The sequence below is a fragment of the Arvicola amphibius genome, chromosome 7 (genome assembly GCF_903992535.2).
Source record: "Arvicola amphibius chromosome 7, mArvAmp1.2, whole genome shotgun sequence".
Lineage (NCBI taxonomy): Eukaryota > Metazoa > Chordata > Mammalia > Rodentia > Cricetidae > Arvicola > Arvicola amphibius.
The window spans coordinates 39597018-39615793 of NC_052053.1; the positions used below are offsets into that span (position 1 = coordinate 39597018).

General features: G+C 36.9%; 1 protein-coding gene across 1 annotated transcript in view; it reads left to right on the forward strand.

Annotated features, from left to right (window-relative positions):
* Lrp1b (LDL receptor related protein 1B) overlaps positions 1-18776 on the forward strand; it is a 1542993-nt gene that overhangs the window by 1497225 nt on the left and 26992 nt on the right. Inside the window, exons 85-86 of the mRNA XM_042055373.1 lie at positions 7011-7185; positions 12777-12881. Of these exons, the coding sequence (XP_041911307.1) occupies positions 7011-7185; positions 12777-12881 (280 nt within the window). The remainder of the gene's footprint in view (positions 1-7010; positions 7186-12776; positions 12882-18776) is intronic.

Consider the following 18776-nt stretch of genomic DNA (forward strand, 5'->3'; position numbering starts at 1 on the left):
TGAGGCAAATACTCCAATACTACCATTCAAATAATACATTAAAAATCAATATACAATCAGAATTAAATTTGCATGACAATCTTTAGTTTACTAATATTTTATGGAATTACCTAATTCTGATAGCATAATTGTGAGTTATCTATTGTGTCTGTGTGTGCATGTGTGTATGTATATTCGTATGTATGTGTTTGTGTGGGCATGTGTGAGTGCACATGCACAGAGGCTAGATGTAAACTTCAAGAGCCAACCACTTTTTGTTCCCCAGTTGCCATCCATGTTTGGTTGCTGTTTTGTGTCACCACTGCCCTGAGACTCATAGGCCAGTCTGGATTGATATTTAGTCCTGGAGGTCTGCCTGACATCTCTTCTCCAGTGCTGTTTATAAGTATGAAATGTCTCCTTTTCACCTGGGTACTACACATCAAAGAAAACATTCTACCCATCAAGTTGTTTCTCTAGCCCTTCCAGAAAATCTTTATCTCTGTTCCATATTTTTACACTTGTAATTTTAGCAGTATTATCAAATAATTCCAAGGATCTGAATCTGAATACTCTCTTTTGGTTGTTTCCCCATTTAAAATCATTTATGGTTTCCTATACAAGGAACTGTAATCCTTTCCAACTCATCCTCTTCCTCTCCCATCAAGCCTTTTGAACAAGCCCAGCCACTACATTGTCATCTTCTTTTTGCATGTGATCCACTGGTTTAATTGGAGTTGCTCTCAGGAACACGGCAGAAGGTAATTTGCCAGAGCAATAGCAACTCTTCGATTACAGTATCTCTGAGAAATCCAGGCTTCTCGATGCAGACATTTTCTTCCCTGCAAAGTTCACTTGGTGTTTGGATACTAACCTCCCCAACTCTCCTTCTGCTTCACATTCCCATGAGAGGGCTCACTCTCGCAATCTCGTGCAATTTTAACAGCAGTACAGATGTCAATGCTCATTTCCAACAAAAAGAAGAACATTCTTGAAAAACTACATGAGACAATGAAATATAGGCTAGCCCCACTTGGATGAAGGGTGAATGAAATTTGCCACAGAAATAACATAGCCTTCTCAATGATGTATACTGATAAAAACTGGGCATTCATTCTTCAGAGCAACCCATATTTCAAAATCTCTGCTGGTAATTAGTAGAAGCAGTGATTCCAACCAAATCTGGGCTTGGAATTAAGTAAACCATGTGTACACATAAGCAATTATCTGCCAAAGGAATTGGGCATTTGCAAACAACACAGGACATAAATCCTGTGAGGCAAAGGAACACATTAAACAAAAATATTTACCCAAGCCTTTTTGACAAAAAAAATTGTTTCAGCAAAATCCCATGATTCATATTTTTCTTTAAAATAAAATAATATTTTAAATCAAATTTGAACCAAACACATTTCATGTGAAATGTCAACTAACAAGCTTAGAAAACAGGTTTTGTACCATAAACCTTCAAATAGTTTAAACAGAGGCAAAATAGAATAATTCTCTCAAAACTAACATCATAATCTTTATGTTTAACTCTTTGAGGTATAATTACAGTTATTGGGGACCTCTGAGTGCCAGCCTCAGTATCTCTTTCAGGGTTCCAAAGAATACTTACAGCAAACACAAGACTGAGATCTGAGGGCAAAATAAACTCTCCACTACATACTTTCTGGCATTAGTTGCTTTAGTCTTCTATTCTGAAATTTCCAGTTTATATTTAAATGCAAAGCAAAAGCAATTTTCTGAGCATGGATGTCCCTTTATCTTTGCAGGTCCCAAATGTGATCTATATGAAGACTCCTTTCCTGACTTCACGTTCTGAGATAGTTGAAGGGAGAAGGGATATCTAATTTATCTCAAGGAACAGAACAGGGATATGACTGTGGGAATAGAGATTTCTGGCCACATGACAAAATTTCCCACTGGAGGCCCAACAGAGTGTTGGGGGTTGACCCAATATACCAGTACATGGGAAAGAATTATGTCCGATAATCCCTACTCTGCCGAATCTTTCACGAAAGGAGAGTGCTTATGGTTTCACAAGAGATCTACTATAAGAACAGTCAATATACAAAAGATATAGGCAGCACCTTTCAAATCTGGGTTTATCTCCATCAGAATGCATTCATTCTGGTGGGTCATCCTTCTGCTCTCTCAACTGAAATCAAACTGCATGATTCCTGTGGACCATGGCAGAAAATAAACTAAGAGTCATAAAATATATACTAGAACATACATTGATAAGTACGAAGCTGCTCAAAGTTTTATATTAAAGACACTAATTAAAAGAATTTTATATAAGAATGGAAAAAATTAAATTCAGTATGACATACTCAAATGAATTTCCCAAATTTTTATCTCATAGTTTGAATTTCAGTGTTTTATGACATAGAAAAGAATTACCTCCTTTATTCTATTGTTATCTAATTAGCAAAATAATGAATACAACAGAAACAGTGACTAATTAAAAAATTCATTGAAATTAACTCTAATGAATACAAAAGTATATCACTATAACTATAAAGGTATGTATTTTAAAATATACAAAAATATACAACACATAGCATAACAATTAAAACATCAAAGTTAAATAATAAGTAAATACCAGAAGTGGTCAATGATATTTTCATGTTATTGGTGCTTAAAACAATAGCTGAAGACTGCCCCTCCTGCTGTGGACTGATGGAGGAATGTCTATGTGTTACTTTCATTATTAATAAAGATACTGCCTTGGCCCTTTAAGAGACAGAAAATTAGGTAGGCAGAGTAGACATAACAGAATTGTGGGAAAAAGGAAGCAGAGTTGGGGAGACGCTTCAGGCAGTCGCCATATGTGGTCACCATGCTTCTCCTCTTTGAGATGGATGCAGGTTAAGATATCTCCTGGTAAGCTACCCCTGGTGGTGCTATATAAATTACTAAATATAGGTTAAAGCAAGATATGAGAATCAACCAATAAGAAGCTACAGATAATGGGCCAGGGGCCAGGCAGTATTTAAATGAATACAGTTTCCGTGTAATTATTTTGGGTAAAGCTAGCCGGGTGGTGGGACACAACCTGCCTCTCCATTCTACAGTGGACTATTTCATGGGATCATATGCATTCCAGGTATGAGACCTTAGGAATAGAAAGCCATTAGTGCACTGATTCTGAACCTCTGGGTCACAACCACATTGGGAGTCAAACAACCCTTTCATAGGGGATTTATATCAGATACCTTGTATATCAGATATTTACATTACAAGTTATAACATAGCAAAATTACAGTTATGCTGTAGCAATGAAAATAATTTTATGGTTGGGTTCACGGTAACATGAGGGACTGACGATATTAAAAGGATCACAGAATTAGGAAGGTTGAGAACCACTTCACTAGTGCAAGGATCAGGTAGCTGAAGATAAATTCTGAGAAAACTTTAACGTTATGAAGTCTTCTATGTGCAGATATCCACTATGAACAGCTCAGTTTTTTGAAGATGCTGTTTTCTTTCCAGTGTGTGTTTCTGGCTTCTGTCAAATATGACATGTACCTAATTTCATTGACCAATCTATCTGTCTCTATCTATCTGTCTGTCTGTCTGTCTGTCTGTCTGTCTGTCTGTCTGTCTATCATCTGTCTGTCTGTCTGTCTGTCTGTCTGTCTATTCATCTATCCACCTCTTCCTTCCTTCGTTGTTTCGTTCCTTCCTTCCTTCATCTCTTCCTTCCTTCCTTCTTTTCTTCTTTCTCTTTTTCCCTTTCTTTCTTTCTTTCTTTCTTTCTTTCTTTCTTTCTTTCTTCCTTCCTTCCTTTCTTTCTTTCTTTCTTTCTTTCTTTCTTTTTTTCTTTCTTTCTTTCATTCTTTCTTCATTCTTTCCTTTCATTCTGTCATTCTCTATCTATCTATCTATCTGTCTGTCTATCTATCTATCTATCTATCATCTATCTATCTCACATACTACTAATGGAATGATAAGCAAGATGCAGAGAATGTAGTTCTCAGATGCTGTAAACCACAAGAGAAGTGGAAGGCAGCAGAAATTAAGCAGATAAGCCCTGAGAAACAGCTTTCCAACTACAGTGCAGAGAGCAGCTCTGCTTTTAAACACTCTCATATCTTGGCTTTCAAGGCCTGAGAACGTGAAAAATAAAGTATGCTTTCTCTCCAGGAAAGGTCCACAAGTATGCCTTATTAGAGTTAGAAAGTGATTGACTTAGTAAAATGCAAATTGGATTTTTTTCTAAACTGTTAGGCTAATACCAATTTATTGTACCAATTGATCATGAACAAATACTTTTCTGACCTTCTGTGGATTCAGTTTTATACTATGAAACCAATCATGTGCAATGTATGAAATACATATGACAAGTAGAGCAAGGTAGCATAGCATGCTGTATGCCCTGAATAGGTCACAGATAACACCACAGTGTATAGATACCAGTTCCCATTTAGTGTTCAGAATTCCAAGTTCTAACATTTTGAAAATACTTCTCTTTTTATATTGAGTCCAAAACTATGCTTATGGGATTAAATAATGAATCCAAAGAGTCTCCTTAGTATAAAACAACAACAATAGCAAGTACACTTAAATCCAGTTTTCATTAATATAAAATAAGTCTGTCAATAATTTCACATTCTGTCTAATTTAACAAAGGGATATACAAATATGCATACACAAAAAATAAAAGAATATTTTAGTCATTATTTACCATTGTTGTCATGTAGCAGGTTAAGGTTTATGAATTATATTTTTATCTTAACTAATATCATTTAACATTATTTAACAGCTAAATAACTAAAAATAAATTTCTGCCTCCAAATACAATCCCTGTGGTAGATTTAATTAATTATTTACATTTTGTAGAATAATTAAACATTTTAAATTGAATCCATATAGAGTTGTGTGATTTTCAAGTTACTGAAGCATAATGATTCTTTTTTCTATTTTTACCTTTTTTAAAAAAAATTTTATCTTTTATCTTTTAAAGAAAGAAAACAAGGTATCTATTTTCATCGTACATACCAATCCAACTGCCCACTCCCTTTTCTACCACCACTCCCTCCACACACACTCCCACCCCTCCCCCATCCAATCCTAAGAGAGGGTAAGGCACATTGCTTTGGGGAAGGTCCAAGGCCCTCTGTAACACGAAGGGGTCAGGCCTGTTAGTTGGGGTTTCTGTCCCGCCCGGTACCTCACGGCCAGCAAGCCCCAAAGAAATAACACAGAGATCTCTATAAGTTATAAAGCTGATTGGCCCATTAGCTCTAACCTCTCACTGGCTAACTCTTCTTAATTAACCCATTTTTTGATCTATGTTAGCCATGTGGCTCAGTACCTTTTTCAGTGGTTGCAGATCACATCCTGCTGCTTCAGTGATCTGGGCAGGAGTGGGAGGAATCAACTTCCTCCTTCCCAGAGTTCTCCTGTTCTCATTATATAATTTCCATGTCTGGTCTGGCTTTCCCGCCTATACTTTCTGCCTGGCCAATCAGCGTTTTATTTAAAACATGATTGACAGTTTACAAACAATTCTCCCGCACCAGCCCTCCCTACTATATCTTGACTGAGCAAGATATACATCCAAAGAGAATAGGATCCCAAAAAGCCAGTACAAGCAGTAGGGATAAATCCTGGTGCCACTGCCAGTGGCCCCACAGTCTGCCTCAGCCATGCAACTGTCAGCCCCATTCAGAGGGACTAGTTTGGTTCTATGCTTGTTTCTTGCCAATCCTGCTGGAGGTGGCCAACTCCCATTAGCTCAGATAGACTGTTTCAGTGGGTGAACCCATTATGGTCTTGATGTTTTTGCATATTCTCGTTCTTTCCACTCTTCAACTGGACTTTGGCAGCTCAGTCCAGTGCTCTGATGTGGGTCTCTGCCTAGAAGAAGACTCTATGGTGATATTTAAGATATTCATTGAGGGAACAGGATTGTCAAGATTGAGAAAGGACAGAGATGAGAGCAACGAAAGAGATATCTTGATCGAGGGAGCCATTATGGGGTTAGCAAGTAACCTGGCTCTCTAGCCCTGGGCGGTGGCATACACCTTTAATCCCAGAACTCGGGGGGGGGGGGGGGGGGGGGGCAAAAGCAGAAGGATCTCTGTCAGTTTGAAGCCAGCCTGGTCTACAAGAGCTAGTTCCAGGACAGGCACAAAAGCTACAGAGAAGCCTTGTCTCGAAAAAAAAAAAAAAAAAAAAACCAAACAAACAAAAAGAGAAACCTGGCTCAAGAGAAATTCCCAGGAATCCACAAGAATGACGACCCCAGCTAAGAGCCTAAGCAATAAAGGATAGCGCCCCAAACCTGCCTTTCCTTGTAGTCAGACTGAAGCATAACAATTCTAAGGTGATATCGATGGTTTATTCAATGCTTTTTGTTGAACTATGAATGTTCAAGAGGTATTAAAATACTTGAGGGAAGCATTCTTTGATCATGAAGAAACCTGTTTGTAATGCTTTAAAAGGAAAATGCTTAAAAAACAGTAGCATAGATTAGATGGGAACATTTCAGTCTGGAGGAGGTTTGTTTAACACGCAAATAGAATCCAGGAAGATGATATTTCTGTGTCATTTTCCACCCATAAAGCATCAGCAATCCTGCTCAGCTTTTCTTTGGTGTTCTATCTTTTCACCAAATGTTCTGTTGGTCTAGGGATACAGAGAGGTGGGAACTGCAACAGTGAGTGGCTTCTAAGGAAATCTCATGCATTTTTGCTCATGTCCAACCACACTTGTACTGCTCACTGAAAGGAAAGTTAAGGAATCTTAAGAATTGTAAGTCAGAATAAAAGAGCTTATCAGCTAGCCTTGTATCAATATAACACTTATCTTCTTACCCTGATTAATTGGATCCTAACATAGAAATAGAGAGGAATAAAAGCTTTATCAGAGAAGTCTCTTTTGTATATTATACAAGCTAATTTAAAAAATATTTTACCTACTATGTGACCATTTTCATATTAAGCAAAATTATATCATTTATAAAACTGAAAACAATATCCCATAACATATTTAAATGTTTGGTTGTTCCTTCCTCCTAGATGTGTGCCACCATTATTGTGTGAATTCTGAATCATGTACCATTGGGAATGATGGAAGTGTTGAATGTGTCTGTCCAACACGCTATGAAGGACCAAAATGTGAGATTGACAAATGTATACGGTGCCATGGAGGACACTGTATTATAAATAAAGACAATGAAGATATATTTTGCAAGTAAGTAGTCATCTAGTTTAATTCATAAAGCATCTGTATGCAAAAGACACATGGTTCCGAAATAAAGTATAAAGTCAATGTAACATTTTAATCAAAAGTTCTGCTTGTCTATTTTTTTAAAGATAGAGATGAAGTTCAAGTAAGCTCACTCTTCAACACTTTGCAAATATCTGAAGAAGGTGAACATCAATGATAGTATCAGATTATCCAGAAATAAAATATAGCCAAGACATAAGCAATAGTGAAAATATTTTAAAAACCTATATGTAGAGCTAAGGATATGACCCTGTTTACCTACAAAGGGTGTAATTCATGGCAAAAGCATAAAAATGAAAAGAGAGAAGAGGAGCAGGAAAAAGAGTTGGTTGTGGGAGGCATGGAAGAGACTGAAACAGAAGGAAACAGCAATAATGGGTACTTAGGGTATCTGCAAGTGATGGCTCATGAATCCAGACCATCATGGTGTATAAAGGCCAGTGACATTGCACAAAGGGTAAAGGAGCTAGGCTTAGAGCCACATTTATGTTTAAGCATTATTTATTTTAGTTCTACATTCAATAGAGTGAGATAGGAGGAATCCATGAAATTGTAGGACAAGTTTGGTCATGTGAAGTCTACCCCCAAATCCACGTTTTAGGAGAGAACCAACACCCAAACATTTTCTTCCGACCTCCATACCCAGAGCCTCTTGTTGGAATAATGGATGCAAGTATGTGGAATGTTCAATGTAGGTTTTTTTCATTAAAAGTAATCTCTCATTAATAGCCACAGTGAGTAGATTGGAATTTTTAAAATTCATTTTCTGATTAAGTGTCTTTTCTTTTGAGATTATAATTCTATTTTATTGGTTTGAGTTGAATCTTCTGTGGAGAAGCAATATATATCTTCAATGGACATAGGCACTAAGCCTTTTCTTTTCCTACTCTGACTGAGAGTTTCTACCTAAAACAAGTATATTGAATTATGGGTTCTAGGCAGCAGAGTGGATATGTACAAGTTCTACTTCTGTTGTCTTTTGAAATTTGTCTTTACAACTAAGTGAATAGGAACAGAACTCAGCAGCTAAGACTCATGACATTCAGTTTGTACCAGAAAACAACTTCTTGCCATGAGGTGAGAGGTCAGTCCTCATGCCAAAGTACTTTGAACAACAGTCTAAAAGAAGTGCTATGAAAGACTGGATGCTGTCATCTATTTTGATTAGGAGTATAATGAATCAGAGTAAGAAACTTAAGAGTGTTCTATAAAGTATCCCTGCCACTGAGTCCTCTATGACTTGTCAGATGAGTTATGTTACTCTGTAAAGGAAGATCCGATAAAATTTAATTGCAGGCTATGTCACAAAGTTTTATTTATTTTTTATTTGCTCTCACTATAGAATTTACTGTAAATGTGTTTTGTGTTATCTTTATGAACGGCATAAACTAGACCTAACAAGCTGAATCATTTGAAAGTCTACTCCTTTTAATTCAGGTAATTAAAAACAGGACTGATATTACTTTAATAAGTACATAAAATCAAAATAAATACATTGATCACACAAGTCACATGTTTGCAAAAGCTCAACAGTTCTTACTCACAAAAGAGTTTTAGTTTAGTTTGTACACATGGAGGGTTTTTTGTTTGTTTTCTTTATTTGGTTTGTTGGTAGTTTTTTTGTTTTAAACAAAATAAGATATAATTAGATAAAATAAAACCATCACATCAAAGTTGGATAACACAAACTAACAGTATGAAAAGTTACAAGAATAAACGTACCATTTGGTTGCACAATCAGGATTCCCATAAAAACACTAAACTAAAAGCAATTACGTATTCACAGGGGACCTGGTACAGACCAGTGTTGGCCCTATCCCTGCTGCTTCAGACTCTGTGAGTTTCATTCCTGTGGGCTTTGCTCACTTGATTTAGAGGACCTTGGTCTCCTGGTGTCTTCCTTCTCCTCTGGCTCCTAAGCCATTCTGACTTCTCCTCCGCAGGCTTTCCTGAGCTTGGGGAGGGATTGGATGGAGACCTTCCCCTGAGAACTGTGTGTTCCAAGGTCTCACTCTGTTCATACTGTCTGGATATGGGTCGATGTATTTTTCCCATGAGTGGAGAAGACTATCATCAGGTGTCATTTTCATCAGTACATTTTAATTTTTGTTATATTTTGTTATTTGTTCGTTTTTGAATCAGTCACATTTTGTTTGAACATAGGTTGATCCTGGCCTATCTAGTCTCTCATTCTTTGTCACCCAATCAGTACCAGGTTTGGACTGTATCTCATGGAGTAGGCCTTAGGTCAAATTCAACATTGGTTTGTTATTTGCTCAAGTTTGTGTGCCATTATTGTCCTAGCATTCTTTGTAAGCGGGACATATTGTAGGCCAAAGGCTTTATAGCTAGACTGGTGTTTATGTTTCTCTTTTGGTATCTTTCAGAATACCATTCCAAAGACACTAGGAAATAGGGATAAAGGTTCTATGGAGGCACAAAGTCAGCATCTCCCTGCTCAGTGAGTTGTGTAGGAGTTGTCTTCAACAATGGGGCCTTGTTGCCATTTATTTGGAGGACAATCTATTGTCTTGGCAACAAATGGGTTGTTTTGCATTTCCATGGACCCTTTTAGCCAACAATTCCGTGGGATGTAACCCAATCCCAATTATTTGGTTATAAGAGATGGCTAGTCTCCCTCACTGAAGAGAGACTTTATTAGGATGACCCTTCATATACTATAAGAAGTTTTCACTGTACTGGATTGTGTTCTGCATGACCTCTGTTCCTCATCAGAGCTGGTTACATAATGTTTTTGTTGAGTCTCTTCCACTTACACTAATATTTGTGGCTGTAAACTGTCTATAGACTCTTATGAGAATGATCATCACTACATGTTATTCTTGGAGATAGAAGTAAATACCATTGAAGAGAAGCTTGTAACTCATGTTGAACCACTCAGAGAGGATCCATTTGATATTAACTTTCCTATCAAATTTTTTGTACTTACTAGATAACTTGAAAGTAACATTTGAGAATTGATTAAACTAGAGATTGTGAATTTATATGACCTTTATGCGATTTTTATAAAAGATGACATACAGGAAATTGAGGCATTAAGTGGTATTTGTTCCATACTTAAAAATACTTAAAAACTTCTACATTCAATTACAAACCAAATGAAACATTAATAGGAAAAGAGCAAAAATTATCACAGATGTTGAAAACAAGAATTTAAAACAATTAATTTGAATTGTTTCTACTATTATTTAATATAATTTGGTATATAGTTATCATTTTAGGTAAAACGCTACAATATATAATGAGATAATTTTTCCTCTTTGACCTTATTCCTTTAATAGAATAATGATTTATAACTTTTCCTGCCTTTGTTTTCAATAAAAGTTGGAAAGAAGGAAAAGAAGTGCCTTAACATTCAATATTTCAGAAAGCAGTACTATTGACTGTCTATTTTGGCTCACTTTGTGTGTGTATTGTAAAGCCAATGTTCAGATCAGCTGTAAAAGATTTTACACTCTCTATTAATGAGGAATGTGAGACCTATCCAATGATGGGCTCTGGGTTTACACAGTCCAATTTTACAACTTGCACATAGTGAATTCATCACTCTTATTGATATTTAAAAGATATTCTATTTTGAAATATAATCTCTGTAGCATTGTCTTCAAATTCAAAAACTGACCAAAAATATATTCAGATCGTACATTTCTAGCCACCATACAATATACAGGAAAACAGGTGAATGTACATATAGTAAGACAAATACTAAGAGGGGGTTGGCTTCCTATCGTTCTCAGGGATTTTAATGTCACTTGGGAATACTCTAGACAGGGTGTGCTGTATCTTGAGGAAGCTGAGATGATATAACGTTATTAGTAAAATCAACTCCAGGGCTAGGAAGGGATGTTCTACAAAAGTCACCTACCACAGGAAGGTCAGAAATATCAGTCAATGGAGCTGAAGCCTTACATCACTACCAAAGTCATGTCTGGACTTGTAAAACAACTGACTTTGTTATCAATTGATGACCAATATCTGCATGAAATTGTAATCTCCTTTAAAACAGCATGTATACAGCTTTTTAAAAATGCTTCAGCAAGGAAATTAGGTTACCCAATGACCTGGAGCATAGATATATACATTTTCCACATTTTCTCAGGAGTATACCATGGCCAATACAGTTGTTTGTTTAACATACAAGACTGTGTTTTTGTTGTTGTTGTTGTTTGTTTAGCACTGCTAGGTCCATTTTACACGGAAGGAAGATGGTGTTTATTTCCAGCCCAGGAATGCAATGTGACTATTATTAGTCTCTGAGGTGTGATTTTCAAGAGTACTCAGCTGTTTGTGCTCCTGCATGACTCCTTCACTACTAGCTTTAGACTTTCACTAACTAACTCAATTTTGACAACAAAAATGTTAAGGACATAGAAGCTCACACCTGTAAGTGCTGCATCCTATAGGGTGAGGTACAAGAACTTATATGAAATCATAGACCAGACTTGGCTATGTAGTGTGTCATATATGCTTGGGCTAGAAAGTAACACCTTGACTCAAAACAAAGCAACATGTTTGACGTTGAATTGAATAATATGTATTTAACATTTGAATTAATTTGATATATTTATTTCCAATAATGTTTATTTTTATGCCTGTGTGCACAGCTTTGGGGCACAATCATATAACAGTGCACGTGAAAGCCAGACGACCAAGTGTAAGAGTTGCCTGTCATCTACTTGGTTGACAAAAACCTTTACCTACAGAATCATATTCACAAACTAATACCATCGGGCAACCAATTCTGTAGAGACAGAACCAAAATGATGGTTGTGAACAGCCTAACAAATCTACCTAATTGTTAACCTTAGGCGATGAGAGTCTCTTCCTTGAAAGAGGTGAATAACATTTCCAAGGATGACACACAATATTTCATCTGGCCTCTACGCACACAAGAACATAAACTCATGCCAGGCGGTGGTGGCGCACGCCTTTAATCCCAGCACTCGGGAGGCAGAGGCAGGCGGATCTCTGTGAGTTCGAGGCCAACCTGGTCTACAAGAGCTAGTTCCAGGACAGGCTCTAAAAAAAAAAAAAGCTGCAGAGAAAAAAAAAAAAAAAAAGAACATAAACTCATGTACTCTTATGTGAATATATATATACCTTCATACAGGTTTAAAATAATTACAATGCTAACATTTCTTTCTAGAAAATCCTATAGTGAGAACAGAAATTCATTCTACTTCTGTAGTGTGGCTTATAGAGCTCACTGTTAAGTGACCAAGTTCCAGTTAACTGAAAAATAAATTCATAATGCCCTAACATATGAGTGATATACAAGAGTATTTTCTAAACATATATTTAGCTGCTTTAAAGTTTTATCAAACAACTGTGTTGAAAATTAGTAAAATGCAAAAATAATCTGTCCTTATTCTAATAAACAAATATCTGCACATCTGCAAACCAGACCCAGATTTAAACCCAAACCAGAGGATTTCAGATGAAGCTTATTCTAGCTTTCAGATGTTATGTGTCAACGTTCAACACCAATAATGCTGGTGGTAACTATGCTTTTTTTTTTTCTTTTGTTGCTGCAGCTGCACTAATGGAAAGATTGCCTCTAGCTGTCAATTATGTGACGGTTACTGTTACAATGGTGGCACATGCCAGCTGGATCCTGAAATTAATGTACCTGTGTGTGTGTGAGTATCTCCTAATGTGGCTAATTTGCATAAGACAAAGCTGCATGTAGGTGGAGTCATGATCCTAATGTTTTCCTTTCTTGGGGTATTATTTTTTTTCTCATTTTTTTATTAAAAATTTCCATCTCCTCTCCTCCTCCTCCCCCTTCCCTCCCCTCCCTTCCACCCATACCCCCACTGCACCCCTCTCCAAGACAAAGAGCCATCAGTGTTCCCTTCACTATGTTAAGTCCAAGGTCCTCCCAGCTCCCCCTAAGTCCAGGAAGGTGAGCAACCAAACTGACAAGGCTCACAGTGAGCCCGTCCATGTTGTAGAGTTCATGCTCATTGCCGTTGTCCTTGGTTTCTCAGTCCTCCTCCACCAATATTTTTTTAAAGTAGGTGTGTCATGTATATCTCTGGTCAATTATCCCTCATTGACTCATGTGCTACATAAACCCTTTCTCATCAGTTTCTTAAAGATCTCTCGAGGAATAGCTCATTCAGTTCTTAGCATCGTATCATCTCAGACATTCACAAGTTTCAACTTGGAAATGCTTGGAAAACTGATGTGGTTTTATTGACCTTATTAAGCTATGTGAAACCTACAGATTATTGTGTGTGTATGTGCACGCGCGCACGTGTCTGTCTATTCCTCAGTACTAGGAATATGCTTCTCAAAAGAATATGGACTATGTTTTCAAATATATAATATGATCTGATGATTGTATTAGACTTAGAGAATGAAAAAATATAAACCAATTAAGTTCATGGCTCTCTCAGAGTACATTATGTGCAGCTGGGTTACTACTTAGGAAATTTAACATTTCTTTTTCCATCTCAGTTTGCTGATTTCCTAGAACAGACCACCTAAAGCCATTCTGATGTGGTCACTGTACTGAGTTTTGTTTTAACTGAGTAAAGGAATGGTGCCCACGAGTGAATCCAATAAGCATCCTGTCCCCCAAGTTCTCAGAGGAACATCCCATCAGGGTATATGTGAGGGAGGAAAGCATTCCTGGGAACATTTTTATTTTATATTACTTTCAATGTATAAGATAAATTAAAACATATATGGCAAAAAGTCAGACGCTTTATTCAGTTGTATTTTACTGGAATTCTGCAGATGCTCTGTGGGGTTTAAAAGTCAGCGCTGTGACCAGAAAGAGAACCCTTGTGATCACTACTGTCAGAATGAGGGGATGTGCACTTTAACTGCGTTTAATGAGCCGAGATGCAAGTAGGTTTAACCTTCCCCTTACTGCTGTGCTTCCTGTGATATCATTTCAGGCCACAGTTCATTGGTTTAAATCATGAGCATCCACATGCATTTCACAGTGTATACTTAATCTCGGGGCTCATCTCTGTCACATGTACTTAACCTATGCTTTGCTCACAGATAACTGTGTATGCCACAGACTGCTAGAGTGTGTAGAAATATCTCAGGTGATGAAAAAGCTACTCATGCTTCCTCGTAAAATTACAGATGCTAAAACGGGAGACTTTAATCCAAGAAAGACAGAAACAAGAGGTTTAAAGTCTGTAACTACTACATTTCAGGCAATGGTTTTTTTTTTTTTAAGTTTGACTCTTCTATTTTAAAAACTGACGGGATATTACACGATTTGTTTCCTTTATGTACACTGAAAACTGTATGACTTATTACCTTAAGAAAAAGTGCATGCCAATGCATTTCAAGAAATTCAGTTTCACTATAGTTTACATCATTTTTTCCTTCCTTTAGTTTGTGACACCTTGGGTGCAGTCCATGGAAAGCAAACACATATTTTCTGCTTCCAGGGTCTCCTCTAGGCTCACTACAGTAGAAAGACTTAGCTCTGGCTCTTTCTTAATACGCAGTGTTAAAATCAGCAGCTTTGAAGGACACCTTGGAGTAGCCTCACTGAAGTCATGGTCAGCCTACCCAATAAAACTGTAAAGCAAGTCAGGCTAAAATTCTAAATTTCATTTCCAAAACTTGGTTATTTTTGTGATGATTAACTGCTGGGATTCTGAGGCCAAAGCTTCGACTTAAAAGAGGTGGTTTTGAAGATGGCATTCCCGTTTAAATCCAAGAGGAACGTTCTGGAGTTTACGGGTCCTATGGCAAAAGTTTTGCTGACACTTCTGGGGCAAAATGATGCTTGATCCTCGGGATACATCTGGAGGGAAGAATAAGTATAACAGTGAGTCACTGTTACTCAAATTGACTGAGTTCAGGTTCTTCTTGGCCAAAAAAAAAAAAAAAAAAAAAAAAAAAAAAAAAAAAATGAAGACTTATTTGAGGTTAGTTTTAGCATCACTGAAATCGCTGTCCTAGATCCTAGCCTTGGTTTATTCTGTCAGTGTTTCAGTGCTTTGGTGCAATGTCTGCACATCATAGCAGCTCTTGTTTCTTATTCATCAAAAAGACTTACCAGGATAACTTCCTGTGCAAGTATTCCCTGTGTCACCAGAATATGAAAATATATGCAAATGGCTATAGCACGCTACAGTAATCTTTTTTTTTTTTTTTGTTTTTTTTTTTTGTTTGTTTGTTTGTTTTTTTTGAGACAGGGTTTCTCTGTGGCTTTGGGGCCTGTCCTGGAGCTAGCTCTTGTAGACCAGGCTGGTCTCGAACTCACAGAGATCCGCCTGCCTCTGCCTCCCACATTAAACAGAAGGCACCAGGATTGATAATCAGTGAAGCTGGTAAACGCAAAAGAACACAGTGTTCACAGGACTTTAGTGACTGTCTTTATTTTTATGTAACATTATCTCTGTGTCTATTTGTCTTTATGGAAGTCATGTCTGTACTTGGATTTTTCTAAGTCCTTCAATTTTGTTGGCAAGCAGAAGTAGTAATGATTATTATACAAAGTTGAAACAGTTAAGTCATAAAAAGTGTAGAGAAATTATATTATCATATGTTCAGTAATTCATTAACCAAATATAAATAACCAATGAGTAAGACATTTGTCCATTTAGACAGATTCATAACCACAAAACTGACAGAGAAGTACAGTATATATTCTCCATATTTTATGTGTACTTTTAAGCTATTGTCTAACTGCTGTACCTTATTCAGGTTGACACACTGTGGTCACACACATCTGATCACCTGTGCATGATTATAGAATTTTATGTTTTATCCTTTAATTTTCCCTATATATAATGCTAAAGAACAGAAAATTCATTTTGAGTCAGTGAGCATATTTGAAAATAAAATTATCCCTTAATGGTTACAATAGAAATATTATCAGAGTGTAGGGTGAAAACAGGTGAATAAGGAATTATATATGATTCAAAGTAGGAGAATCAAAGGCCAATGTCAGTAATATTTGGAAACAAAAATTACAGGAGCATTAGAAGTAAGGAATAGGTGAGCCACTAAGGAAAACAGAATATATTCAAAATAAAATCAATGTGGAAGCAACAATGAAGGTTACTGAGGGCAAGAGATCACTGGGAACAGTGGCATTTGAAGACTTTTTGAGGGGTATTTGCTACCATGAAGATCGAGAAGAAAGACAAATTGGAGAAGTTTGTCCGTGAGCAATTTCTTGTGAACTAAAGAATCAACAGTTGTTTCAGTCCCAGAAAGATTAAGTATTATATGTGACTCATTACCTTGGATAAGTCAGCTATTGAGAGGGGTGTTTGAAGCCCCAATGAGACAGAATTCACACACAGCTGGGACCTCTAAGGTGAGGCAGTAAGGAATAACAGAAGTATCTCCTCGTTGTTTAGTTAGGAGCTTAATGAAGGAAGAATATAAGAATAGAGGAAAATAATTTTGCACTGAGACTTTAAGCCACTAAGAAGTTTGTTCCCATTAAAGTCCAGCTCTTAAGTAATATGATGGCAGACAAGTGAGATCAGGTTTTCCCTCATGCTCATGCCTCCTCGGAGGAAATTTCACGGTGTACAAAAACAGAAACAAAAAAGTCTTAGCTGTGTTTAGGATATTTACAATTCTTAGAGTTATAACATGTAAATAAGTTTTAAAAACTTAATAGCACCTATGGTTGTATGTAATAAAAAGTAATTCAACAAAAGGAATATACAGCTCCCGCAGCATCTTCTTAGCAGCCGAATGTTTGGGTGTGGAGATGTGTAAGAAAGTGTGTTTCAGCCCGACCTTTAATGGTAGCATTTGGTATCTTGAGTGAAAACCTGATGTGTACTATTTCACCTAAAATCTTTATAGGAAACAAAGGCTGCTCTGAGAGTCTCAAGTGCTGCCTGTTTTAGTTTTAATGGCGGATCATTTTTCCTTCTTCATGGAGAGAAATCCTATCTGAATTGTATAGGACTAACGCGCATGGTTGGAAAGTCGATAAAGTATTCAGATCTTATGAAGGTGACAGCCCAGTTTTTCCACCTAGAAATGTTATTGCTCTATCCTTCAATTTAGGGAACAGATTTGTTCGTTGAAAGCCTTCCCTTTTGTCTCTAGACGGCCATTTTCATTTATTACTTTGTGAGCAACAGAAAGAAAATGGCAAAGAAAAGCAAAGGAACAAAACAGTATATTTTTACATTTACTTGGAGGAAGTTTTGTCAGTTTTAGAACAGGCCATTGAAAAATTTTAAAGTGTATTTTAAAGTTTTTTTATTATGCTCTTCTGATAAAATATTAACGGAGAATTATATTTTAAATTATATTATTTTATTTTATGTATATAAGTGTTTTGTCTGCAAGTATGCCCGTGTGCCACATGCATGACTAGTATCTGCAGAGGCCATCAGAGGGTAGTGGATTCCCTGCAATTGTAGTAAAGATGGTTATGAACCACCAGGTGAATTCTGGGAATCAAACCCTGGTCCTCTGGAACACCAGTTAGTGTTCTTAACTCCTGAACTATCTCTCCAAACACATATATGAAAAATTATAGAACTCAATAGCAAGTTGTCCGTGCTTCCTGGAATCTAAGAATTTCCCATTGGATTAGTACCACACTTATGTCAGATCCACTCTTTGTATGCTACACAGACCTCCCTCCCTGGTATGACTTTATAGCATTCCTCATAGTTCTTTCAGTCATCCACAACCAAGAGGTGCTTGGCTCTCCTCTGCTTCCTGTACTCCACTGGCACTTGACATGCACTTTGCTGTGCATACCCAGTCCCTGAAGAAATAGCTGTATGCTACACCTCTGTCTTTGCTGAAGAGGCTCAATAAAACCAGTATCCCTCTGCAGTTTTCTCAAGTTAACTCTTCATGTCATACTGGTTCCAAACGACATGCCACTTCTTGTATGTGACAACTAGATAGTAAAAATTGGTTCAATTATACTTAATGGAAACTTTTACGAAGAATTAAATTTAATGAGAAAAATATAAATTTTGCTTTTTGTTACTTTGAGCAGAAGCATAGTAACATTGTAGGAGTTAAAGGGGGCTTTCATTTTGATATTTGCTGTTCAGTTTTCAGATGGAATTGTGTCAAGATAGCAGAAAGCTCTAGAAAGGTAGTCCTTGTTATAAGGTGGAAAAAATTAGACTAAGTTGTTATCTCTCAGGGTCTATGTTCTGCAAGAGGAATAACTACACAAAATAACTAATTAACTTGATATTTAGTTGACATTCTCAACAAAATGTTGAAGGCATGCCCTGGTTGCTATAGTAACATAAAAAGGAAGCATAAGTTGGAGAAATATTTAAGCAAAAATGAACAAGTACTCGATGACTGAGGTAGTTGAAAATCAAGTCTTGTAGGAGAGAGAATGGGGTAGAGAAAAGGAAGGGGTAGGGATGGTACAGAGGTGAGATGCTGAGGTGAGGTGAAAGAGTCCTGGAACAATGACTTATGATGAAGACATTTGGTTGCCATGTATTTTTAGTCAACTATTTGGTGTAAATATCGCCAGCTAGGACTGTAGACAACAGAGGCAGGAAGAAATGAAACAAAAGAGGCTTCCTATCTTTTGAGAA